Here is a 22,073-nt window from a genome sequence, read left to right as displayed (position 1 = left end):
ATGTCCTTATTAATCATGTAGAGATATACATTAATTAACTGAAAAACTATTCAGGCAGGAGTGCTATGGCTTTATGATGCTGCTGTGTGCAGTTCATTGTTTTTAAATACAATTTAAAAATGGAAGGAATTATCTAATACAATAGTATGCATTACTAAATAAATGCATATCACTTCTTACAGGCCCATTTGACTCTTCAAGTTCATTCATGCCATGCAGATGAGATAAAAAATGCATAAAACACATCCTCTTCAGGACTGAGTTCCAACACTGAAAAGGAAATACGCCTTGCCATTTCTCTCACCTTGGAACAGTAGGGAGAGTAAAGTTAGATTCTGTCTTAGAGAATGGTGCCATATTAGCGTGAAGGACATCTGTCCTTGCTCTCTGCATTAAAGTCCATTAGGACCCCCACTAGTCAAGGTACCCAGCTATCTATGCTATTGACCCACGTACAGCGCTGCAGATCAGTGTCCCATACGAGAAGAAACAAAAAAAGATCACCATTTACTTTTTCTTGTTGCTAAACAGCAGTTTACTTGTACTTTTTGATTGATGCCTTTTTGTTTATTTGTGGAAATGAAATTTGATTACACTATAAACAAAAACATCTATCATCTTTTTTCCTGACTGAAAGGCAGAGCAAAGCAGAAGCAAGGTCAAGTACAAAGTACTGTCTGACAACCTTGCAGTCACTTCCTCTCCAACATCTTAGTCAAGGCAAGCAAATTAGTCTTTAATATATCTATGAACAGCACATATAACCTACATGAAATCAGTGCTCATTCTAGGTTCGGCCATTGGGTCATAATAAATTTGTTTTCTGACTCATTGATTCAAAAAACTTAATTTTAAAATTAATCTTTTTAGGCTTCAAACTCACTGGATCCAATTATGAATCCAATATTTCCCTTTAAATTTAATATTCTGAAACTTGGTGGTCTAGTGCTTTTTGCCCCTATGTGCCTCCTTAGTACTAAACTTTATATTAGTTGGCCTATAAAATTAAATCTCTAAGGAAGAAAGCATCAGAACAGCTCCAGATCTTAAATCTATTCAATTACAAACATTAGTATGAAATACTCCCTTTCCTGCAATGCTTCCTTTTAATTGGTATTATTATGCACAACAGGTTATCATTATGCACTACTTCATTATGTACATTTGACTATGCATACCAGACCAAATAAGAACACAAATTCGGGTTATTTTTGTTGGGGGGGGGGGATTGTATTTTTTTTTTCTAACTCAGATATAATCTAAACACTTTGCTCTGCCTAAAGGGGTAAAAGAATTGGTTTTTTTTCATTTATTTCTAGTAATTTAGACAAAATTACACTCTGTGGGGAGACCCATTATAATTGCAAAATATATATATATTTCTATTCTTGCAAGGCATGTTTGCTAATATAGATAATTTTAAATGATGATGACTGCAGGATACCTGGGGCAAAATCTGCATTTCTTATGAGAAGAGCAACTTACAATTGTGCAGGTCTGGTTTCCTTAAAAACTCCCAGTCTCAGCCATGAAACTCCCTAACAACCCTGGCTATACACAGATGCAGAGCATGCACCTGCAGAGTTTCTGGAGTACAAATGGACACAACTCCGCTGTGACAGAAGGCATGAAGGACTGCGATGTACCTCCGACTAAAGTGCTTGGGTTCAGACACTCCAGAGGTAGCAGTGTGCTGCCTTATTCCAGCGTATTGCTCCTCTTGCTAAACCTACTGCATGAGAGGGCTGGGGAAGGACTTATAGGGTGGGAGTAGTCACTGACCACCTAACCCAAGGTTTTTTGGGGCATTTCTGTTGCCCTCTGGGGGCACTTGAAGGTGGTTTCATGCCAAGCTTTCTCCCAGCTGGGAATTTGTGAGCATGGAGTGAATCAATGAGCACTTGCCCTGTGTATGGGAGAGGATTTTTTCATTAGGATGATGGGAAAAATCCTAATTCTGAACACAGCAATTGGCATTCAGAGATGTCTAATTTGCAGCATTATTTAGTGCCATTTTGAGACATTAACAATGATATATTCTTTACTGTTCAAACCATCCTATCATTTTAAGTACGTGCTTATTACAGCATTTCTTATCTAGGGGAGAGAGGGAAGACTGCTTAACACAATCCATTAGGAAATTCAAGCCTTAAATGAAGTGACCACAAACTCCTATCAGCTCCCTGAAATGCAGCATCTGTACATATTTAACGTAATACAACACTATATTGTTGCAGAAGTCTGCTGTTTAAAACGTACATAAGGCAAGTAAAATGTGACTATTTTACTTCTCTGTTTGAAAAATGAGAAAGTGTAGAGTAGCATAACTTCTCAAATACATAAATAAGCATTAGACTCATGGAGAAGACAGGTACACTGTTGGACTGGTAATAACAGTTTAAAGGTCAGCAGTTAAATCTTAAATTATTGCAACCTTGTTCCTTTGATCTTGTTCCTCAAGATTCTGCTCTACTACTAACAGGGGAAGTGCAAAATCAGAAGCATGAGGGGCAGCTGTATCCTACTATACCTGCCTAAACTCATTGGTAACATTTCCTAAGGATTCTCCCCTCTGATCATTTAATGCCCTAACCAAATGCAATGGGCAGCTCTAGATTTCCAGTGTTGCACCAGATTCTGCACAATTTCAGATTTCACAGGGGCAAAGGGGAGTAAAAGGTGACTCACTGGCTTACTTTCAAGGGGAGCTAATGCAGCAACCAACATGTTATCAATTATTTGTTATCTTGTCATATTTTGCCAAGTTCTCTCACAGGACATTTTTTTTTTAAATTTGTGACCTCTTTAGTGGAGAACAAGACATTTCACAGGGATAGAGCAGTATATTAAAAGATTAGGAACTTCCAGAAGAAACTAATAGAGGTGTAGGAAAGGAAGCCTGGGGTAATGAGAGGCACTAATTCAACCTTTCTTATAATACAAGGACAAGGAGGTATCCAGTAGAGCATACAAGTGAAAAAATTGAAGATAAGTAAAAGTGAACTTTTTCTTATATTGCATGACTGATTGAATTCATAGCCATAAACTATTACTGAATTCTGCCATTTATGGGCTGGTAAAAGGCTGAAGTATATCTATGCATTATGTTAACATGCTTTTTTTTTTTTTTTTTTTTAGTATGGGATATAAACCCCCCTATTTCAGGATCTAAGCTATAGACTAAAGAGACTCCATTGTGAATTGGTTGTTCTTTCACCAGCCTTTCCAAGGTAGCCTGAACTATCTGGTACTCATCACTGCTAGGCACACAGGACCACCTAACTAGGATCACTGACAATTCCTCCATTACTTTGACCTATCTTACTCATGTAAATTTGTGACTGAAAGTCATGGGAACATCATCTGACAGTGATCTGTATCCTGTTACCCTACAGCATCTTACAAATTGTAAGATATATTGAATTGCATATGCATAAACGTGCATCTGTGCACATACACGTATATATGGGAACCTTTCTGTCATGGCCTTGAGCATCAGTCTATCTGTCTTTCTTTGTTTTGAAACAAGGAGTATCTAAGGAGAATTTATTTCACTCCTCCACACTTTTCCTGGATAAAGGGGTATAAACACCACTCTACACAGAGGGTTCCACATGATTTTAACTTGCCTATCTGCTCCAGTAGACATCATGAGCTTGATTCTCAAAGACTGCCACTAAAATTCCACTCTACTGACTTTTGCAACCTAATTCTTCAGGCACTTTTTTTTTTTTTTTTTTTTTTTTGGCAGGATGATGTGACCCAAATTCATAAAGGAGGGTAATTTGCTACAACAGTGCATCCTGAATCTAGGATCCATATGTACTTATTTGTTACTACCACAGATTTAAAATACCAGATTTGAAGACCTGAATTCTGTTTGAACTTGATAGACTTTGAATGTTCTATGGCATGAGGGTAAACTGTATCATTTAGAAAACCCAAATGTAAAGGATCTTAAGAATAATAAATATTTCTAAGACAATGGAGGCTAACCAAAGACTCCTCTTGGACTAAAAAGTGCCAAAAGGACACAGCTACTTTTATAAAAATTAAAAATGCTGGAGTGTTACTTCATTTTTTTTAAATGGCATATCACACATTGTGCTGCAGAAAACAGCTGCTAAAGTAACCTAGAGGGCATTTTCAGGCACTGCACTTCAGCAATTGCAGCGATTTTTGTAGACATTCAATATTAGGATTACATTCTAATTTTAGACAAAGTCAAATTTAAACTGAGTAGGAGGGATTTTCATGCTACTTCAGATGTTCTAACATTGCTTAGCCCAAAACAAAAACTACAGTGTCTGAATTTTGCAGCAATAATTTATTAACAAAGATATGCTTCAAAAGACTGAAACTGCAGCTCATTGGTATCAATGAGAAGACTTCAGCTATCTTGATGGGACTCAGATTAAGGTCCTAAAAGCCTAAAACCTACTGCCATGATCCCACTGCCACTGAACTTAGTGGTACAACTTCCACTGACTTCAGCTGAGCAGGACACCACTACCTGGTAAGGCGAACACAGTCATCCGTAACCATCCTATATCCTATATAGGATATATTCTGTATATATACTATTCTATTTTCATGATTCCTCCTCTTCGCCGTGTATATGCGGCAAGTATTCTTAGATGCTGAGGCCAAATTGGGACTCTTACGTTACTGTGTATTATTGTTACTGTTTAAATTCATTGACTCTCACAAAACCTAAGCATTGAGCTGAAGGAAACTGAAAGAAACAAGGTTAGTAAAGGGTTGACAGTCCAACAGACAATATAGATGGAAAGTGGAGGGACTAGATGAAACAGAAAACAATAAAAGAGCTTCTATTTTATGCTAAATAAGACCCACACTGGGCCCGATTAAAACTATGTCTATGTAGATTACATCTTTCCTTATTTCTCTTACCTTGTTTCTCTTGAAATATGCTCTTCGGCAAGCTGCAAAGCATTTCTCACTGCAGAAGCATTTCACTTCACTTCCCATACTCAGGGAATAGCGCTTGATTCCAACTTTCTGGCACCAGGCACACATTATTTGTACATTTGACACATCATCTTCTACAACAGAAATATAAGAACAACATTTACATGAGATGCAAACACCTTCCTCAGACATCTGCATGCTCACTCTTAGATACAACCAGCGCCAGCTCATCTTGTTTCTAACTTCCTCACTCTTTGACAGTGGAAATGTGCAGGCTTATGACTACCAGCTTGTTCCTTAGGCAGCCAGTGACCTGTGCCAACCAGGCTAAGTAGATTGGCAGAACTCCTAAGATGGCTGGAAAAGGTTATTAACTTAAAAATGGTGCATTGCTGAAAAGCTCTGGAAGTCCTGAGATCTTTTTAGCATTTTTAAGAGTATGTGACTATTTAATTAAATAATTAACCAAGGCTAGAGACTTAATAACTACTGCTGCTTTGTTCTCGCTGCTTACAGTCTCTTATGGAGAGCCCCTGAGATATTCTGCTTAGCAACCTGATGACAAAATACACTTGGTACTGCACCAAAGCAGGGTTCTAACAAGAGTCCTATTTTAAACTGGAAGGAAAAGGAAATACCCTTTTTCAGTGTTGCTTCTAAATACTGACTAAAGTACAAAGTGGGGAGCTTTCATTCAAATTTAGCAGTCACAAAAACAGAGTTGAGCAAGAAGGAAGATGCAGCACTGTGGTAATGATTGCCTGGTTATCGTCCAGTATCTTTGCGATTGGTCAGACAGTTCTTGAGTCTCTTTCAAGATCTTCTGAAACGTGTCTTATGAATATGATATGTATGCCTTCTGACACATAAAATCTTTCTTATTATTACACTAGTGTGAAATTTTCATTTCTCTGAATACTTGTGTTAACAGCCCCATACTGTTAGGTAATTGAAACTGTTTCCTTCACCTTTGCTCTTTGCTGCCTTTCCAGTGTTCTTCATACATCTCCTTTATTTCATAATTATTTCCTTTTCAGTTGGCTCTATCACTTCTACTACCTGGAACTTCCAAGTCCTTTTCCAGTGATATTCTTTGCTGCCAATTTGTGTTGCTCAAATTTATAGTCGCACTCAGCTCCTTATGACACATCTTTTAGAATATGGGAGTCGCTAGCGTGAGGGAAACAACACATTGGAGTAACAGAAACTTCAAAGAAAAGAAATAGTACTGAAATGTTATTGCACTCTTTGTCTCAAAGTCCTGGCAATGTTCTTGTGTGGTCATTATTCTTACCCCCACTTCACAGATGGGGACAGAGAGTAGTTAAGTAGTTAAACAGATTGATACAGTAAGTTAGCAGGAAACTTTTTACTTAAAACTCAGAATTCTTCAGTTCTTATGTCCAGTCTATTCTACAGCATGACCTTTCAGTTACAGACATCAGCCATTGTCTAACTCTGGAAGAAAAAAATCCCCAAAGACTAATTGTTAAAGCAGTTCCTAGTCCATCAGCTGTGGAGAATTCATAGCTCAGGAAGTCTGTCATGCAGTCATCCCATTTCCCTATAAAGGATTTGTTTTTGAAGCTACGCTGTCATCGTTCTATAAAATTATTGGCAAACTAATTTTTAGCAGAGTGATTTGGCTCCTTTCCCCAGCTATCATAACTCAGAACTACGTGCTGCATTTTATTCACCTTAACGGAATAAATATTGCCAGTTTAATAACTTTTTTCCTTCCACAAATTGTGTTATGATTTATAGCTACAAATAAAATTGTACAGTGTAAAAAAATGACCTTTTAGTTTTAATCAGGCTGTACTCCTTTAAGTCTATATTTAAGGCTAAGTCATAACATAGATTTGTGTTTAATGCATTTTATCATTTACTCTTTAGAGTGGGATTTGCCAATAGTGTAAATGCTTTAATATATTGAACATCAAGGGAAATCAAAACACTTTGGCTGAAATTATCACTGGCCAGCTATAGGGTCAAGAAGTCTACTGCTGAGCTGGTTGTAGTTTGACAGCCAGACACATAGGAGCACAGAGCAGTGCTAGTCTGCTCTTGCATCATATTGTCAGAGTTTTCTCTCTAGGCCAGCCAACACACCAGTCTTGGCTGGAGTGCTAACTTCCAAGAGCTCTTCCTACCATTTTTATCCTGAGCCATTTGAAGTACTAAGCTTTAAAAAAGGCACCCTGGTGCAACTATTTTTGCACCGTGATAAACCAATTCCTTACAAGCTGAATCTGCCCCTTTGAATTTACCCAGCAAGAGAAGATCCTGTAAACCAGAGGAAACAGACAGCAACCTCTTGTTTCAGAAAACAGCAACATATATTTTCCTACTGATAAGAAGTATTTTGTCTCTGGAAAACAGAAGATCTAACAGTGATCCCTTTATAATAGTCTTCATTACTGGTGAGAATAGCTGTCATAAATGAAAAGAGAAAATTATAGAGCTGAGAAGAGAGTTCACTGGCAAAGTAGTTGCTGGTGTACTTCTTTTTGAAGCAGTTAGACTCCTCTGGGCCACAGTTTTTAAGGAGAAGCACAGAGCACCGCCACTGGGATTCTCAGGTGTTTTCATGCATGACTTAAGAGGGGAAATACTTTAGTTAACATTCAACTCCCTGTTCACAGACACACATAACTCTCCCATGGATGATAAGAAAGACCATGTAATTGTCTGTTTTCAATTACATAACATCCCAGCAGCAGCAACAACTGTTTACATGGAGAATATACATTACACACTTTGCTGCACGAGGTTATGCAGGACATAAGGCTTAATACACCTCCTCTGGCCAAAGACCTCCTTTAATATGGAACCTGGCAAGAAGAGGAGGCGACAAGGAGAGGCACCTACTCTGTTATATTGTCGTCTTCCAATGCCCTGATCAGCAGAATTTGGCCACCACCAAAGGGGGAATCCTTTGAAGCAGCATTGCTTAACTTGTGGTCCAGGGATCTGTTAGTCAATAAACAGTGGAGAATGCTCCACAAACCGTTCCCAGCTGCAGTCTGTGCCTCCAGGAAGAGAGAGCTGCTACCCAGAAGGCATCAGCAACATTCTTTATCAAAATGTTCATCATTTTGAAGGAAGGAAAGGAGGAAGAGAGGGTAAGAAAATGGTGGAATACAATATAGTCCTTTTAATAGTAATAGCAATAGCAATACTAATAGTAATAATTAAAGTAGATGTCTCTTCTATTTAAAGGACTCAGACACACTGCTACAAAGGATTACACCAAAATAGCCAAGCAAAGCAGCCAGGAAACAGCAGTACTGCAGAAGGTGGTTTGGAAGTATGTGCTTTCTGGCACAGTACACTAATATGCCACTTCTAAGTCATGGCTGCTCTTAGAGGTGCAGGTTTGCCCAAGTAAATTTTTGATGCAATTCCAGCTTCTCACAATGCAATCCATCAGGTGGAAAAAGAAAAAAAAAATCAATATCATGTGACTAACTCCCTATTGACTATCAACAAGAACTCTATGCAGCCCAGTGGGAGAAAAATTTGCTCTAAAACCAATCTCTTTCATTTAGCCTCAAGCGAAGCTAAGAATGGTAGAGAAAAGTACCCATTCTTGGTACTTGGGATAGGTACAGAGCTATGTTCTATAGCTTACATAGCAAGATATGTGGATGACAGCTAGGGACAATGATAAAGGTCCAGACTTAATTGTGTGCCTGCTTTCCTGACACTGGTTGCAATAGAGGCCTGAGCTGAAGCGGCGAAAATATTTAATAGGGTTGTTTGATTACAGTGTATTAAGTTTAGTGACTGAAAAAGAGGACTGCAACATTAACAGAAAAGTAATAGTCCATGTATTTCTACCATTAAAATTCACAGCAGTGGGAAGCAATAACTTAAAAAAATCCATTAAGACTGTGTGTAATAAGAAAAGCCAGAGGCTGGTGATTTAATTGCTTTCTTTTGCTAAACACAAAGTGGAACAATCCAAAACTGGTAATTCAAATCTTCCATTCCAGCCAAGACTCCTCTTACTTTTTCACAGACTGTTGTTTCATAAGGCCAAATTCTTTAAAAATCACTTTACCAGACTCTTGCCCTTCTTGCATGAAAATGTATCAAATACCCGTATCTAGAATACTCAGCAAGAAGAGTCAGTAATAAGAAAGCAGGGAGAGAATTTTGAATCGAGTAGTTTAAGATAGCTTATCTATCTTGATTTTGTTCTAAACTCTTTTAGAATAAGTCTGCACTAAGAGAACTTCTCCACAGTAACTATATAGGTATACTACATCAGCAATGTGCTCCTATTTTATACAGACAAACTTTTGCTGGTAGGTCTAGCTAAGCATATCCCCTTGAGTAATGTAAGCTCATTCCAACAGCATGCCCATGTCTATCATGTGAGCACTTGCTGGAGCAGCTCTGTTGATGAAGACCATCTACCATCACCTTCAGGACTCACATAGCTAAGCTGACACATTTGTAAAGTAGGAAAAGAATGTCTGCAAATCTTAGTATAGATCATTCCCCCCAAAATTTTTTTGTTAGCAACTGCATTTTTTTTCTCCGCCTGGGCTGTGCCCTTATGACCTGCTCTTGCAATGTGCTTAGCATGTTCTCACATTTGGCACACTTATGAAAGGTAGCAGGGGTACTCATACAGGTAACACAAAGCAGAGTTGGCATGGAAAAGCCAAATAGTAACAAGAGAGTTTTCAGCAGAACTGAAGAAAAAAATGCCATTTTCTGCAAGTATATCAGGTAATAGAAAAACATACTCTTTCATACACAGTATAAGATCTGAACTTCCAGCCTCTGCTTTTGTAAGTTCTCAGCTCTTCATAAGAAGGGTTATTTGGGGAGTTCCAATATTGTGTTTTTCTGCCCCGGGGCTGTGTCATTAGAGCTGGAAGAAATACTCCCTGTACCCACTGCACAGATACTATTCAGATACATCTCCTTATGGTTTTTAGCCTGTGTATTTTTCATAATGAACAATGCAATAAACACAGAGTGTTTGCAGTGTTAAATCATGTTCCCAAAGGGAGCAGTTTGTATAACAAGATAAAATTATCACATTATAATAACTAAATATGCATCAGTCTAAAGCATGCTTCAATTAATCATCAAAAGTTTGCACCGCCTCTTTAGGTCTTAATTAAGCAGAATGTTTGGGGTTTTTTTTCCTTTCAAACCAGTGTGAAGGAGCAGCAGAAAACTGTTCCTCTTAAAACCAGTGACTAGCAGTTTAGACTAATTGCTCTTATATGAAACTATTATTTGGGGGGTGCAGGGGGGAGGGGGAAGGGGAGAAGGGGGAAATGAAAGAAGGCAAAGAGTACATAACAGTAAATCCATCATGTATCGCTCTCTCCCTTTATCTAAGGAAAACAGCATGGCCTATAGTGTTTAGCAGGATGATCCTAAAATCTCTAAATTTCTGGAGTTAAATCCTGCTCAGTTTACTAACTTTAAGGCTGCAGCATTCTACTAATATCATTTTGAATTAACTGACAAGTATTTTCAAATTCAACTCCAGCTTCAAGAATTTGAGTGAAACTGAATGCACATACAGCTCTAATCCTGCAGATTATGATGATCCTTGGACTGGTGCTCCAAAGTTTTACTTTCCCCATTTCCTTTCAAGAAATTCAGCAGGAGATGCTCAACTGTTCTGGCAAGAAGAATATATTACTCCTGAAGGTGCCCAGTTGCACTACTGTAGGGATCCGTATCTCAGAGGATACATCCACTGGACTGAATAAGTTTCTGTGAAACCTGTGCCCTGGCTCTGGTTGTACCTGTGATCTGAAACAGAAAACATTTTTTTATCCCGCTCCTCCTTGGCGTCTCCCCACAGCCCACCTCTTCCTGGCAACTCAGTTTCCTTCCACCACAGCTATCAGTAGCTGTGCCTCCCCTTCTACTGCTTTCTTGTGTTTTCCTGTTTTTTCTCTTTGCTGTGTCCTACCCTTCACATTGGCTTATGCCTCAGAGCAGTTTGGATCCCAGTTTTTTTAGGTGAGCTTAAGAAATCTGCTAGAATAGCCCTTTTGCCCCTTGCTGGGAACTGCACTCATTTCACTGGCCCATAGCTGGGAACTGCACTCATTTCACTGGCCCATACCTTTAAACTGCTAAGCTATTTGTGGTACTACTTTGAAATGAAAAGCTGAGAAACTTCCTTTTTAAAGAAATTAAATCTTAAATAAACTGTAGCATCTGCAGCATTAACGATGAGTATTCGCTCTTTCCACTGGGACCTGCCAGGATTTCAGAATGATTAATCCTGAGATACCCTGTTGACAATCCTGAAACCCTAGTCTTTCAATGAAGAAAATCATGTGTTCAGATTCTTCATCCCAAAGCAGTTGCTGAGGTAGATGTTCCCAAGGAAGGCAGAAGTAGCTTCAATCATTTTTCTTATGTCCAAGATGTTTTACCTGATTAATCTCAAATTATAAAACAAAATTTCTGAGACATTTCTGTAGAACCCTTCATGATAGCATTTAAGTGCTGATTCTCTAAATAGATGGTGCATGTGACAAATTTAAGGCACAAAAAGTACCTTGGAAAAAAAAATTATGAGAGGAAGATTAAAAATTATGGCTTGCAACAGAAAGATTGTTGCAACCATAGCTCTAGAAATATCTCAGGGGTTCTATAATGTGTTTCCTTTTAAGGGTCAGTCTCTTGAACTTCACTAGTCTGCCAATAAGGTGGAGTGTCCAAGCTCTTTTTGAAAAAATGTTTTGGGGAACCACTACTTACCTACATTTTCTATGCATGAGTTAAGATACATCTCATGCATAGAGTAAGAACTGAATGCACGATACAAATGAGAGCTGGCATTTAGGCAGAGTTTAAGCACGCAAACAAAAAAGCATCTGCTTCAGCTAATAGAGGGGGGACTTCCTGTGTATTTTTAATATACAATATTAAAGTGCATATGTGGATATTATGATTTTCTTTTTAGCACAAAAGGAAGACTTGGCCCTCCACAGAGAGCAAAAGGCATCAGCAACGAGCTAGATGGGGCAGGCATACTGGCAAGAACGGACATTTTAAAACACAGGCAATAAAAAGCCTACAATCAGTGTAAATTAGATGATGTTTTGAACTGAAAATGAGGGAGAAGTCGAAGAGTAGTGACTATAAAATTTGTTGTGGTGGTCTTTATTAGAAAGCTAAACCTGCAGCTATAGAAACAGTGATACTGCAGTAAGATTCGGAAAATACTGAAGCAGGACCCAGAGTGCAGTAAAATGAAAGGCTCCTCAATATTTAGGCTTAATTAGATCTGATCATATGGTCTTTATTTAAGGAAAACTGCCACTGGGTTCTGCCTGGAATAGGATTTCTTGATTATATAGTCATAGAACCAATTCCTTGGTGAATTTAGACAGATAATCCTAGATTTCATTTTTACTGCCCTGCTAAAAACCATTTAAAAATCTTTTATGCCTTCAAATTCCTCCAATATAATTTAAATATTGATATAGTTTACAGCATGCAATTCCAGACTGTTCTTAAGGCAGGGACTCTACTTAATTCTACCAGTTGCAGAACAGCAGCCATGCTAATAAAAGCTCCAAGTTATTCATGTGCACTTATATATACACAAAGAAATTGTAAACTTAAAAATTAAAGTTATGTTAAGCTATAACACAGAAAGTATCTCATTCCTTTCCATAAAATATCTGATTACTCATTTCAGTATTTGAATATGAAATTTCTGTGTATTTAGTGCTTTCATAGTTTTTCCCAACTTACAGGCTTATTTTACAAGGTACTCACTGTTGGAAGTGCTTCTGTTTCACTTTTGGGAAATTTTATCTCATCAGATATAGTTCCTCCAGGCCATTCCTCCTTCATTTTTGCTAGTTCCTCACACAATACATGGGTTTGGTACAACCCCAACCATTATCATTTGGCAACCATTGAGCCAAACATGATGTAGAGGCACCGATCTGTGGGTTGAAGAATTTAAATCCCCTTTCCTTTCCCAAATGTATTCATTATCTTGTGAAAACTCTAAGAAGGAGCATTATTTTTCCTTGTACTTTTTCCCTGTAGAAAGCTCAGCCAACAGAATGGTAGCATCCTTTTTGCTTCTCCTTTCACTGCCTCCCCTGACAATGACCTTCCCTCATAGAGCAGCGTAGCAGTGAGCCGGTTCCTTTCTGTGATACTCAGAATAACAGATGTATTCTGTATATCAGAAGGAAGCAGGACACGGAGGAAGCAGGAAAGGGAATATTATTGCCAACACCCATGCCCAAAAGCTAGACCAAACAGCAGTTGTATTCCCCTACTGAGGCACTGCCATGAGGATCATGAGAGAAAGTCAACCAAAGAGCACTGTTAAATGACCAAGGAAACTGAGATACTGTAACATCTAGGAGATGCTGGGAGAAGAAGGGAACAAGTTCTTGCCTGCATTTAAGGAATTTTTTGCAACTTTTCTTCGACTAAATAGTCTTTATGTGAGCCTTCCTTCATCCCACCTAACAACAGCCATCCCAACTTGTCTGAGTGAAAGGGCAGTCACTCAGTGCTCTCTGAGATTTACTCTGTATGTCACTGTGAGGACTGCAGAATGTAAGTTAGGATTTTTGTATACTGAATATTAATATCATAAAGCCTGCACAGATATGGTGGTATTTTTATTTCTAAAGTGTTCCTGGCTACCACATTTTTGTTCCTTGTTATTTCAGTTCAATTTTTTATTGAAAAAATATACTTTCTTTACACTCCTTTGCAGACAAAAAAAAAATAGTGCTCTAACACTAAGCAGAAGTAATGTTAATGTTTGTATTAGTTTGTTGTAATGAGTTGTATTTGAGACTAATCCTGAAGATCACTCAGAATCTGCTGTTGGCAGTAAGTGTAGCTATCAACCTGCTGGGGAAGAAGGAAGGGTTTTTGCCATAAGGGGACTATTGCATCAGTTCTCTGGAGACTTCACTGACTTCCTATTTGCTTCTAGATGCATGTCAGACTGCTGATGTTGATAGATAAAGCCCATTTGGTTTGGATGGTGCCTGAGCCTCATCTATTTGCCTAGTGGTTCAGGTCTGGTGTGCTCTTGTGGACAGTCTCTAGATCTGAATAACTGGCAGCAGAATATTCTTCATGGAGGTTTCTCACGTCTGGAATTAATATTCTCCACTGATGTGCCGTAACCTGAGTCTGCAGACACTCAGTGCACCACATAAGGCACATGCATTTAACTCAGACTTACTCTGGGGGCACTGGGGTAACTGTGGGGTACTGCAAAGACAAAGTGCCTTTATCAGAGCTGTTAATATTTGGTCAGATAGCAGTCTAATGTTTTCTAGATTTGTATAGGCACATTTTTTTACTTAATATTTCATTTGACTAAAAAAGAAAGCTGAACAGCATGGAGATAAATTTTAGCCATACTGTTCAAAACACTTTGGTTTTCAAAAGAAAAAAAAATGCTGTGCTGTAAGATAAGCATGAGGGAAAAAGTGTATTTTTGTTAACTATTCAGTGTCTTAACCTGTTAATTTAAAATATGAGTGTACACAGAACACTGTTCAAAGTTTTCCAGCACAGTCAAGGAAGATCTGATCTGATGAAATCTTTAGTGACTGCTTCCTAGACATAGTTCAGGATCAGTACTCCTTCCTCCTTCTTTTCAAGCTGGTAGCTATTTCAGATACAAAGAATCATATCTATCTCCTTGAAGATCCTGTTTCATTGGCTTCCTGACTCTGTCTTCTCCTCTCTTTTTTTTCCCCCTATCTCTGCAATTGCTACATCAGTGCATCTTACAGAGTATTCTGCTTATTTCTCCCTTCAGGCTCCTGTGACCATCCCCGTACTCTGCTCTTTCTCTTCTCCCTCTCCATCTTACCTGCACAGAATCTTCTCTGCAAAAATTATTCAACTCCCTGTCCTTCACGTTCATGATCTAGATATCATTTATGACTGTGGGTGTTCCCTTTTGAACTTTATTTATATCTTGTAGACTTTTTACCCAAGCAAGCTTTCCCCATCCACAAAGCCTGGACTCATCTAGACTCTCAGCATCTCACATCTCAGTCACTGCAACGTGTCACTACACAGTAACCTTGCCCTATGCATGTCTGTTCAAAATGCGGCTGCAAAAGTCCCTTTCTCTGCCCACTGTTTTAACCTTGGAAGCTTTCTCTTAGACTCTTTCCATTTGCTCCCTTCTGTTCCCTTTTCTCACTTATTTACTCAATCAAATATAAGCTGTGTCTTTTCTTCTGGCAGGTCATTCATAGCCTGTCTCCCCCACGTTTAAAACTTTGACTTTCAGCTTTAGGTTTAATGATGCGAGTCTTCTTCATTTGCCTGTTCAATACAAATAAGAACCTTTGTGCTGTTTCCCAAACTGCCCCTTATGCTTCTGAGGGACTCCTAGAAAACATCTTCAGAGTTACTGTTGTCCTGCCTTGTATTGCTCTGAAGAATTCTGCTTTGATGCAGCACCTACAAAAGGGCGTCAAAGTGGAGAGCCAAGACCACTGTCTCTAATGCTGGCTCTCCTGGTTCCGTTGTACTCCCTCTTCTGCTTGTATTATTCACCAGTTGTTTCTTGTCCTATACTTAGCTGCGGGCTCTTTGGGGTGATCGTGACTAGGGCTTCCACACCCTATGATAAAACTAACCAATTATTACCATGGTTTATTGCAAACCCCACAGTGATGGTTGTTCTCTTTCCCCTCCAGTCCTCCCATGCTTCACTCTCAAAAACAAGGATGAGATAAATATGCTCATCTGCTCAGCAGTCATGGTAATCTAGTGCTCATTACTGATCATGGGATATCGTCAAAGAAGGCAGACATTATGCATTCATATCCTTTATGTGAGTAAAACGACGATACTCATTATGAAATAATGAAGTAAAATCCCAAAGTTGGAAAATACTTATGAAAGGCCTTAGCTGAATATTAACTTTACTGGTAGATTTGAATATTGGAACACACACATGGTAGGTGGATGTGCAAAGAACAGAAGGCAGTTGACTTGACCATGGTTCCCATGTCTACTTAACTACTGCGGAAGTAATTTGTTTTTCTACTTCATAATTCCATCTCCTCCTGCTTGTTTGATGTCATAAAAATCAAGTACTTATCGCAGTTTGCACAATTCATGTTATAGCCCTGTGCTCATATATCGCAAATTTAGCATTATGAATTCATTCATGACTCTGATTGGAGAAAATAGCTTGGGACAACACAAGCCCCTTGATTAAAGCTTTAGGGCCAAACCAACAACAGCTGAAGATCCGGCCCATACGGCCTGAGATGCTTAGCAGTGTAAAGACTAGAGGAATGGGCCAAATAGCTTTGGTAATTAGCAAATATTGTACAAAATAGATTAGAAGTCTTTGGCAGGGAACATATATCAGGTAACATTTGAAAATTATTCATAGCATATTAGTAAGCTTCTTTAAATATAAAACTATATGACATTAAAATAATTTGGGGAGAAGGGACAACTGTAATCTATCTGTCAAACGACTGTCAACAAGCAAACAGTTTACCGGACCAGTCAGTGCTTTACAGTTAACTTTTGTAAATGCAATGAAGGGTAGAGAAGACCACCTAACACCTGGAACCTGTTCTTACAAGCTGTTCTGCCACCGTAGACACATCCTCCTGCCTGGTGGGGACTCTTTAGCTAAACTGCCTCCCTGTGTGCAGAGAGGTAACATTCTTTAGTAGGTATCACAGGTTGCTCTATATTCCTCTGTGCCTCAGTCACTCAAGAGCGTCTGGGATGACACCCAGTGACTACCATGGAAACAGGATTGAGCCTGCTGCTATCTAAATTCACCAATTATTGCACTGAGTACAACAGTAAATAATAACATAGCAATTAATCACCCTAATGTAGCCATAACAGTTACTTTCACAGATTATGGTAAGCAGCATGCAGTGTGGAATAAAACATTTTTCACACAAACTCTGAGGAATGCCATATTATAAAAATCACTCCTGATAAAAATCTAGTGAAAATGTAGAAGATTTCAGTGAAGTCTCCCGGGTAGAGTACAGATCATATTAAACCCTCAAGAGACAATGGTCAGGGATTTCTATGAGAATCAAGAGACAGTTTTCCCAGGATGAGCTTGTTAACCTGACATAAAGACATGATACTGATTTGATGGTTTTGTCTCTTTCACTGTTTGCTTTGTGGAGCCTATTTTTAATTCAGTCATCTTCCGTTAATTTATTTAAAGACTTTACTCATCAAAACCAAATAATTTGTTTAAAACAGATGTTGCTGAAGTGCTCAGGGAGTAAAATCCAGCATGCAGTGTCACAGCAGCAGAAGTGTGTACAGAGACTGTCTGCTGTCACTGTATTTGCAAGTTTTTCAAGAATATTAACAAATAAAGTCACTCTCACTCCATTTTAGAGTTCCCTGTAAGACTACAGTGACTGTTTCTTAGAGTTTTGAAATCAGAACTTTTTCAAGTAAGTCATAACCTAGCAAGTTCAGGATAGGTGTCAGTGATAGTTATCATTTTAAGATGTTCATTATGATTTACCTGCTGGTGGCTTTATGAAAGGTGGTGGAATTAATGGGACAATAATAGGTACATTCCCATGATCCTTTGACCCTGCTGGTGAGTCTGAAAGTCCATTTCCCGTGGCAAGCCCTGGGTAGCTTGTGTTTATATTGTATGGTGAAATAACACTGTCCTCAGGTAATTTTGGTTTTGGCAAAGAATTTTCTGCAAAACACAAAAAACACATTGTACAGTATGACAAAAATATTTCTTAGATGCCCCCAAATGTTTTCACCAATCTGTTTATTAATTACTTACTAACACAAACAGAGTACACAAAAAAACGAAAATATTTTCTCCTTAAATAAATGGATATTTTCCAGCATTCTTCAGAAATAATTTTTATCAAAATCGCATTAAACACAACTATACTTAAGAAAAGGAGGGGGCATTACTTTGTCTTACATACCCTTAGTATGCCTGATTTAATCACTAATGCCATATTCCTGTTCTTTACATCCACTGTTTTCATGGTAATCACATACCATGTACTGTAACTTCACTGAGTAATGCAAGAAACGTAAATTGAAGAAATAAAAAATAAAAGAACTCCTAATTCTCCACCAATAACTTGGTAAGTAGTAGCAATGGAAAGTATTTAAACAAAAAAATGAATATTGAAATTACAGCAAAGTGAGTAAGGAATGATGAGAGTTGTGATTCTAATTCTTTAATCCCAAATCACCTCAGGATTCTTATTTAGAGGAATTCCTCTAATGCACTTCCGTTAGCTAAGGGGCAGAACTTAATTCTTATCATTCTCTTTCCTCCCAAGTCACAGAAAAAGAAAAGCACTTTCTCTCCTGCAGACTGTATACACCAAAAATTTCTACCTGGCACAGGTATTCGACATCTTTGTTTCGTATATAAAACATACGATTTCTACCATGTGTCTATAACAAAATTATGTCACAAAACTCATTAGGCATAGATTGTATTCATAAATCATCCATTATAAGATCTATTTATTAAAACATGAATAAATTAATCACATCAGAACACAAGAACAAGTTTCTTCAGAGGTGACTTAAACATATTACATTTTCAGTGAAATACAAATATTGATCGCCAAGGTCACTATACAACTAACAGGCTGCAAACACTCAATTTTAACATAACTGGACTGTTTCACCTTACCTCTAATTTTCCCACCTTCTATTAGCCATCTCTCCTTCAGATTTGGGCTTTCTGGTATCACTACTCATTGCGACACTCACTGAATACAGTGCAGCTGCTTGCCATCAGAAAGAAACCCCAAATGCTCCTGGCTATAAATGCAGTAAAAAGCAGCAGTCCAAGAGTATAAAAGCTTCTGCAATTTCCTCTCTTTATCTTCATCTTTGAGAAACTCTTGTTGGATAAGTCAAGATCCAGCAATTTCCTACTCTTTTGCTGTGAAGCAATGTTTCTTCTTTTTACTTTGAGCATAAGTCCCTATCCACCTGCTGTGGCTGTAGAATCAAAAGGTAGCAACTGAACTGCTGCACAAAAAGACTGAATCCCATCGTTCATATTTTGAACAACTACAGTACATGAAGATCCAGTAACGTCCCAAACAAACTCCACCCCTTGAAAACTCCTAAAGCACTTGCAGAACACAATATATTACAAACACTGTTAAGGAATGTTTTATGACATGCATTGTGAATATTCCGGTTCAAAATCTTCTGGTCTATTAAAAAGCCTCAGGCCAAAAGTGTTAGTTTTATAAGCAGAAAGGTTCCTTAAATCCCAACCGCTAAGAAAACACTCTCTCTTTTTCGAAGTGTGAACAGCTTATTGGTACTATAGGTACCTGACTTTCAACTGACTAACAAAAGGTATTATTTGTGAAGATATACAAGTGTCTGCTAACAGCAATTTTGCTAAATGACTTCCTTTGTACCCTACTGGCTTCCTCCTACTAGAGGGCACTCTCAGATATTTTTATTTAAATCAACCACAAAGTAAGCAGCGGAACATGATTCCTAGTCCATGCCAATTCAGATAGGGTGGGATGTTAATCCTTCTTTGCACAAACAAAGAAACATTAAAGTGTCATTACCTTTGAGAACAGAAATGTGCTGTCGGCTTTCCCCATCTGTAGAGTAGTTCCTGAATTCAATATCTTCTCCATCTTTCAGTTCAACCTTATCATAACCATACCAGCCAAGGAGCTCATTCATAGTATTTTCTGCAAAGTTCTGAAAGAGAAAAATTACCTACTTATTTATGTAATCAATAATCATTTCGAATGATGGGAGGACTGCATAAATCGAACTGTGTCCGTGCTACACTAGGAACTGCCAGGCTTGTCCCACCTCCTCAAAGACTAATGTTCTTTTCATAAGTCAAGTGTATAAAGTGTGATGCATTTAAATCTCAGACTGGCACATGTAATTATGACAAAGACTAATATATCTGTAATTTAAAGAAAATAGAAAAGAGAGTTATTTACAACTTTTGCTCTGGCATTCAATGTCAGGAATATTTTAACGAATATTTGTCGCAAAAAATTGTCTGTGTTACCATAAAATATTTAAGACTGCAGCAAGAAAATAACAGAAAACTAAGATTTTTTTTCAGCTAGCAGTTAATCACTCTTAGTGTGCTACAGTCTTTTCAGATAGAGCAGGTCACTGGCACAATTACAGTTCCTTGAGGTGCACAAGAACCAAATCAAATAGAATCACAGTGAAGACATTTCTCCTCAAAGTTATAAACCTTGCATAGTCAAAGCCCTTAAAAAACTTTATACCATAAAAGCATATTACCATAATGTTTCATATAAAAATCTCTCATATTTGTTTAAGATTACCTTTTTCAGTTTTGCCATATTTACTTTCAAAACAATTTCCAGGCAGCAGTGTGGTTACATTTTTTGCTTGCATGGAAACACAAAATATGGAACATGACTGACATAAGTCTCAAATCCTATTAAAAAGCATGTCCTCTAGGTCATATGTCAAACATATTTCTGTAGAAAATGCTCATTACTGGGCTACGAGATTTAGCAGAGTAACTTAAGAATTCTGCAGCCAGGCAACAAAGCTTTGTGAAACTGAACAGTGTCATGGCACTGTGGCTTATAGATTTGGGAACTACAGAATGAAACTGGCTAATGAATTATTGCCACTGTAAAAATCAGTTTAAAGTAATATGACAAACACAAAATGAAATGAAAAAGCCATGAACAATGCCTTTCAATTTGGTCTCTTCATTTTTTATTACCACTCTTTTAAAACAAATTCAAAACTTCATTTTATTATAAGATCTTGACATCTCTAAAATAATGATCTTGATAAGCTGTCTCCTGTGGCTCTGGATTCCAGCACAGAAATGAGAAAAATATGATACCGGTTCAAAACAAATAGCATACATCAAATTTACAGGTTGCTAGATTCTGTCTAGTAACTGCACTAGCTTAATTTTTGAGTGGGAGCAAGTATAATGACAGAACACAACAATTCTCAAGTCACTGAAGTAAGTAAGTAAAATTCATCAGATCATAATTGCTGCAGAATTCCAAGCGACCACCGGCACTCTGCCCCAGAACATTAGAGAGCAGCAGCACTGCTCCTGGCTCATTCATCACACCAGATTGCATAGGTGTTCCTGTCAGTCAAGGAGTGTTGTAAAGCAGCTATAAGCAATAAACACAAGCAATTTATACTCTTCCAAGAGTATCACCAGTGCAGTTGTGCTATAAACACACTTTTCAGGAAAAAGAAACAAAACAAAACCCCCACAACAGACTCATGGAGCATCAGTTTCTCTCTGTTTTTTCCCCTTTCACTTTCACTTGACCTCCTGCTGGCAGACTTGCTTCTGTGGCTGTTCTGTGCAGCACTGAACTGCCAGACAACAGCACTGGTCCACATCATGTCTAGTTTCAGCATAACAAATACAACAGCCGCTTATGTCTGAATTACGCCACACTATTACAGTTTGCAACAAAGAGTACAATGCAATGTAATGTGGCTAATATCTATACAATTTAAATATATTTAAATGCACATTTTAATAGATGCAGTTTTGTGATTGTTTTAAGTATCAGGTTTGGGACATTTTTTGAGTTTTTGTTTGTTATTTACCTTTTAGAAGACCTTTCCCTCAACGCTGAAACCCCAAGCGCAATACCCGCAGCTCTAACCATGTGAATCCAACAGTGAAAAGGTCTAGAGGTGGGAAGCGAAACCCCACCGGTGCAGTTCACCCAGAATGAAGCATCTGACCTGAAGGGGTCCATGGAGTCCCAAAGGAAAGCTCTGCCAACTGCCCCTGGTTTGCTAAATTCCAATTACAGAGACACAGCCCTAGAGATTAATCTAGCAAGGTAGAGTCCAATTAACAAAGTCTGCCTGACTTGAACCTCACGCAACCCAATTAATTGGGTAGCTCTAAATTTGCCTCCTATGGATGCTTTGTGTTTTACTTGTACTGTTGATCAACTCAGGCAATGAGTAATTTCTAATTAGTTGACAAGGAATATGCAAGCTAGGCTTTATATATTTTTCTTTCCTACAGAGACATACATGTTTGTGCAACTTAGTATCCATCTTCAGAATCTAGTCAACATCATAGCTGAGTTTGTAAGGGCACAAAC

At 38.1% G+C, this 22,073-nt stretch overlaps 1 protein-coding gene across 3 annotated transcripts in view; it reads right to left on the bottom strand.

The window, feature by feature from the left end:
- The window catches only part of SOBP (sine oculis binding protein homolog), a 118,945-nt gene that overhangs the window by 89,425 nt on the left and 7,447 nt on the right, over positions 1-22,073 (bottom strand). For all 3 annotated transcript variants that reach the window (XM_026119907.2, XM_026119909.2, XM_026119908.2), the window contains exons 2-4: positions 19,533-19,671; positions 17,468-17,653; positions 4,915-5,066 (exon numbers count right to left, since the gene is read on the bottom strand). In XM_026119907.2, coding sequence (XP_025975692.1) covers positions 4,915-5,066; positions 17,468-17,653; positions 19,533-19,671 — 477 coding nt within the window. The remainder of the gene's footprint in view (positions 1-4,914; positions 5,067-17,467; positions 17,654-19,532; positions 19,672-22,073) is intronic.

The sequence above is a fragment of the Dromaius novaehollandiae genome, chromosome 3 (assembly GCF_036370855.1).
Source record: "Dromaius novaehollandiae isolate bDroNov1 chromosome 3, bDroNov1.hap1, whole genome shotgun sequence".
Lineage (NCBI taxonomy): Eukaryota > Metazoa > Chordata > Aves > Casuariiformes > Dromaiidae > Dromaius > Dromaius novaehollandiae.
This window is presented reverse-complemented; position numbering and strand designations above follow the sequence as displayed.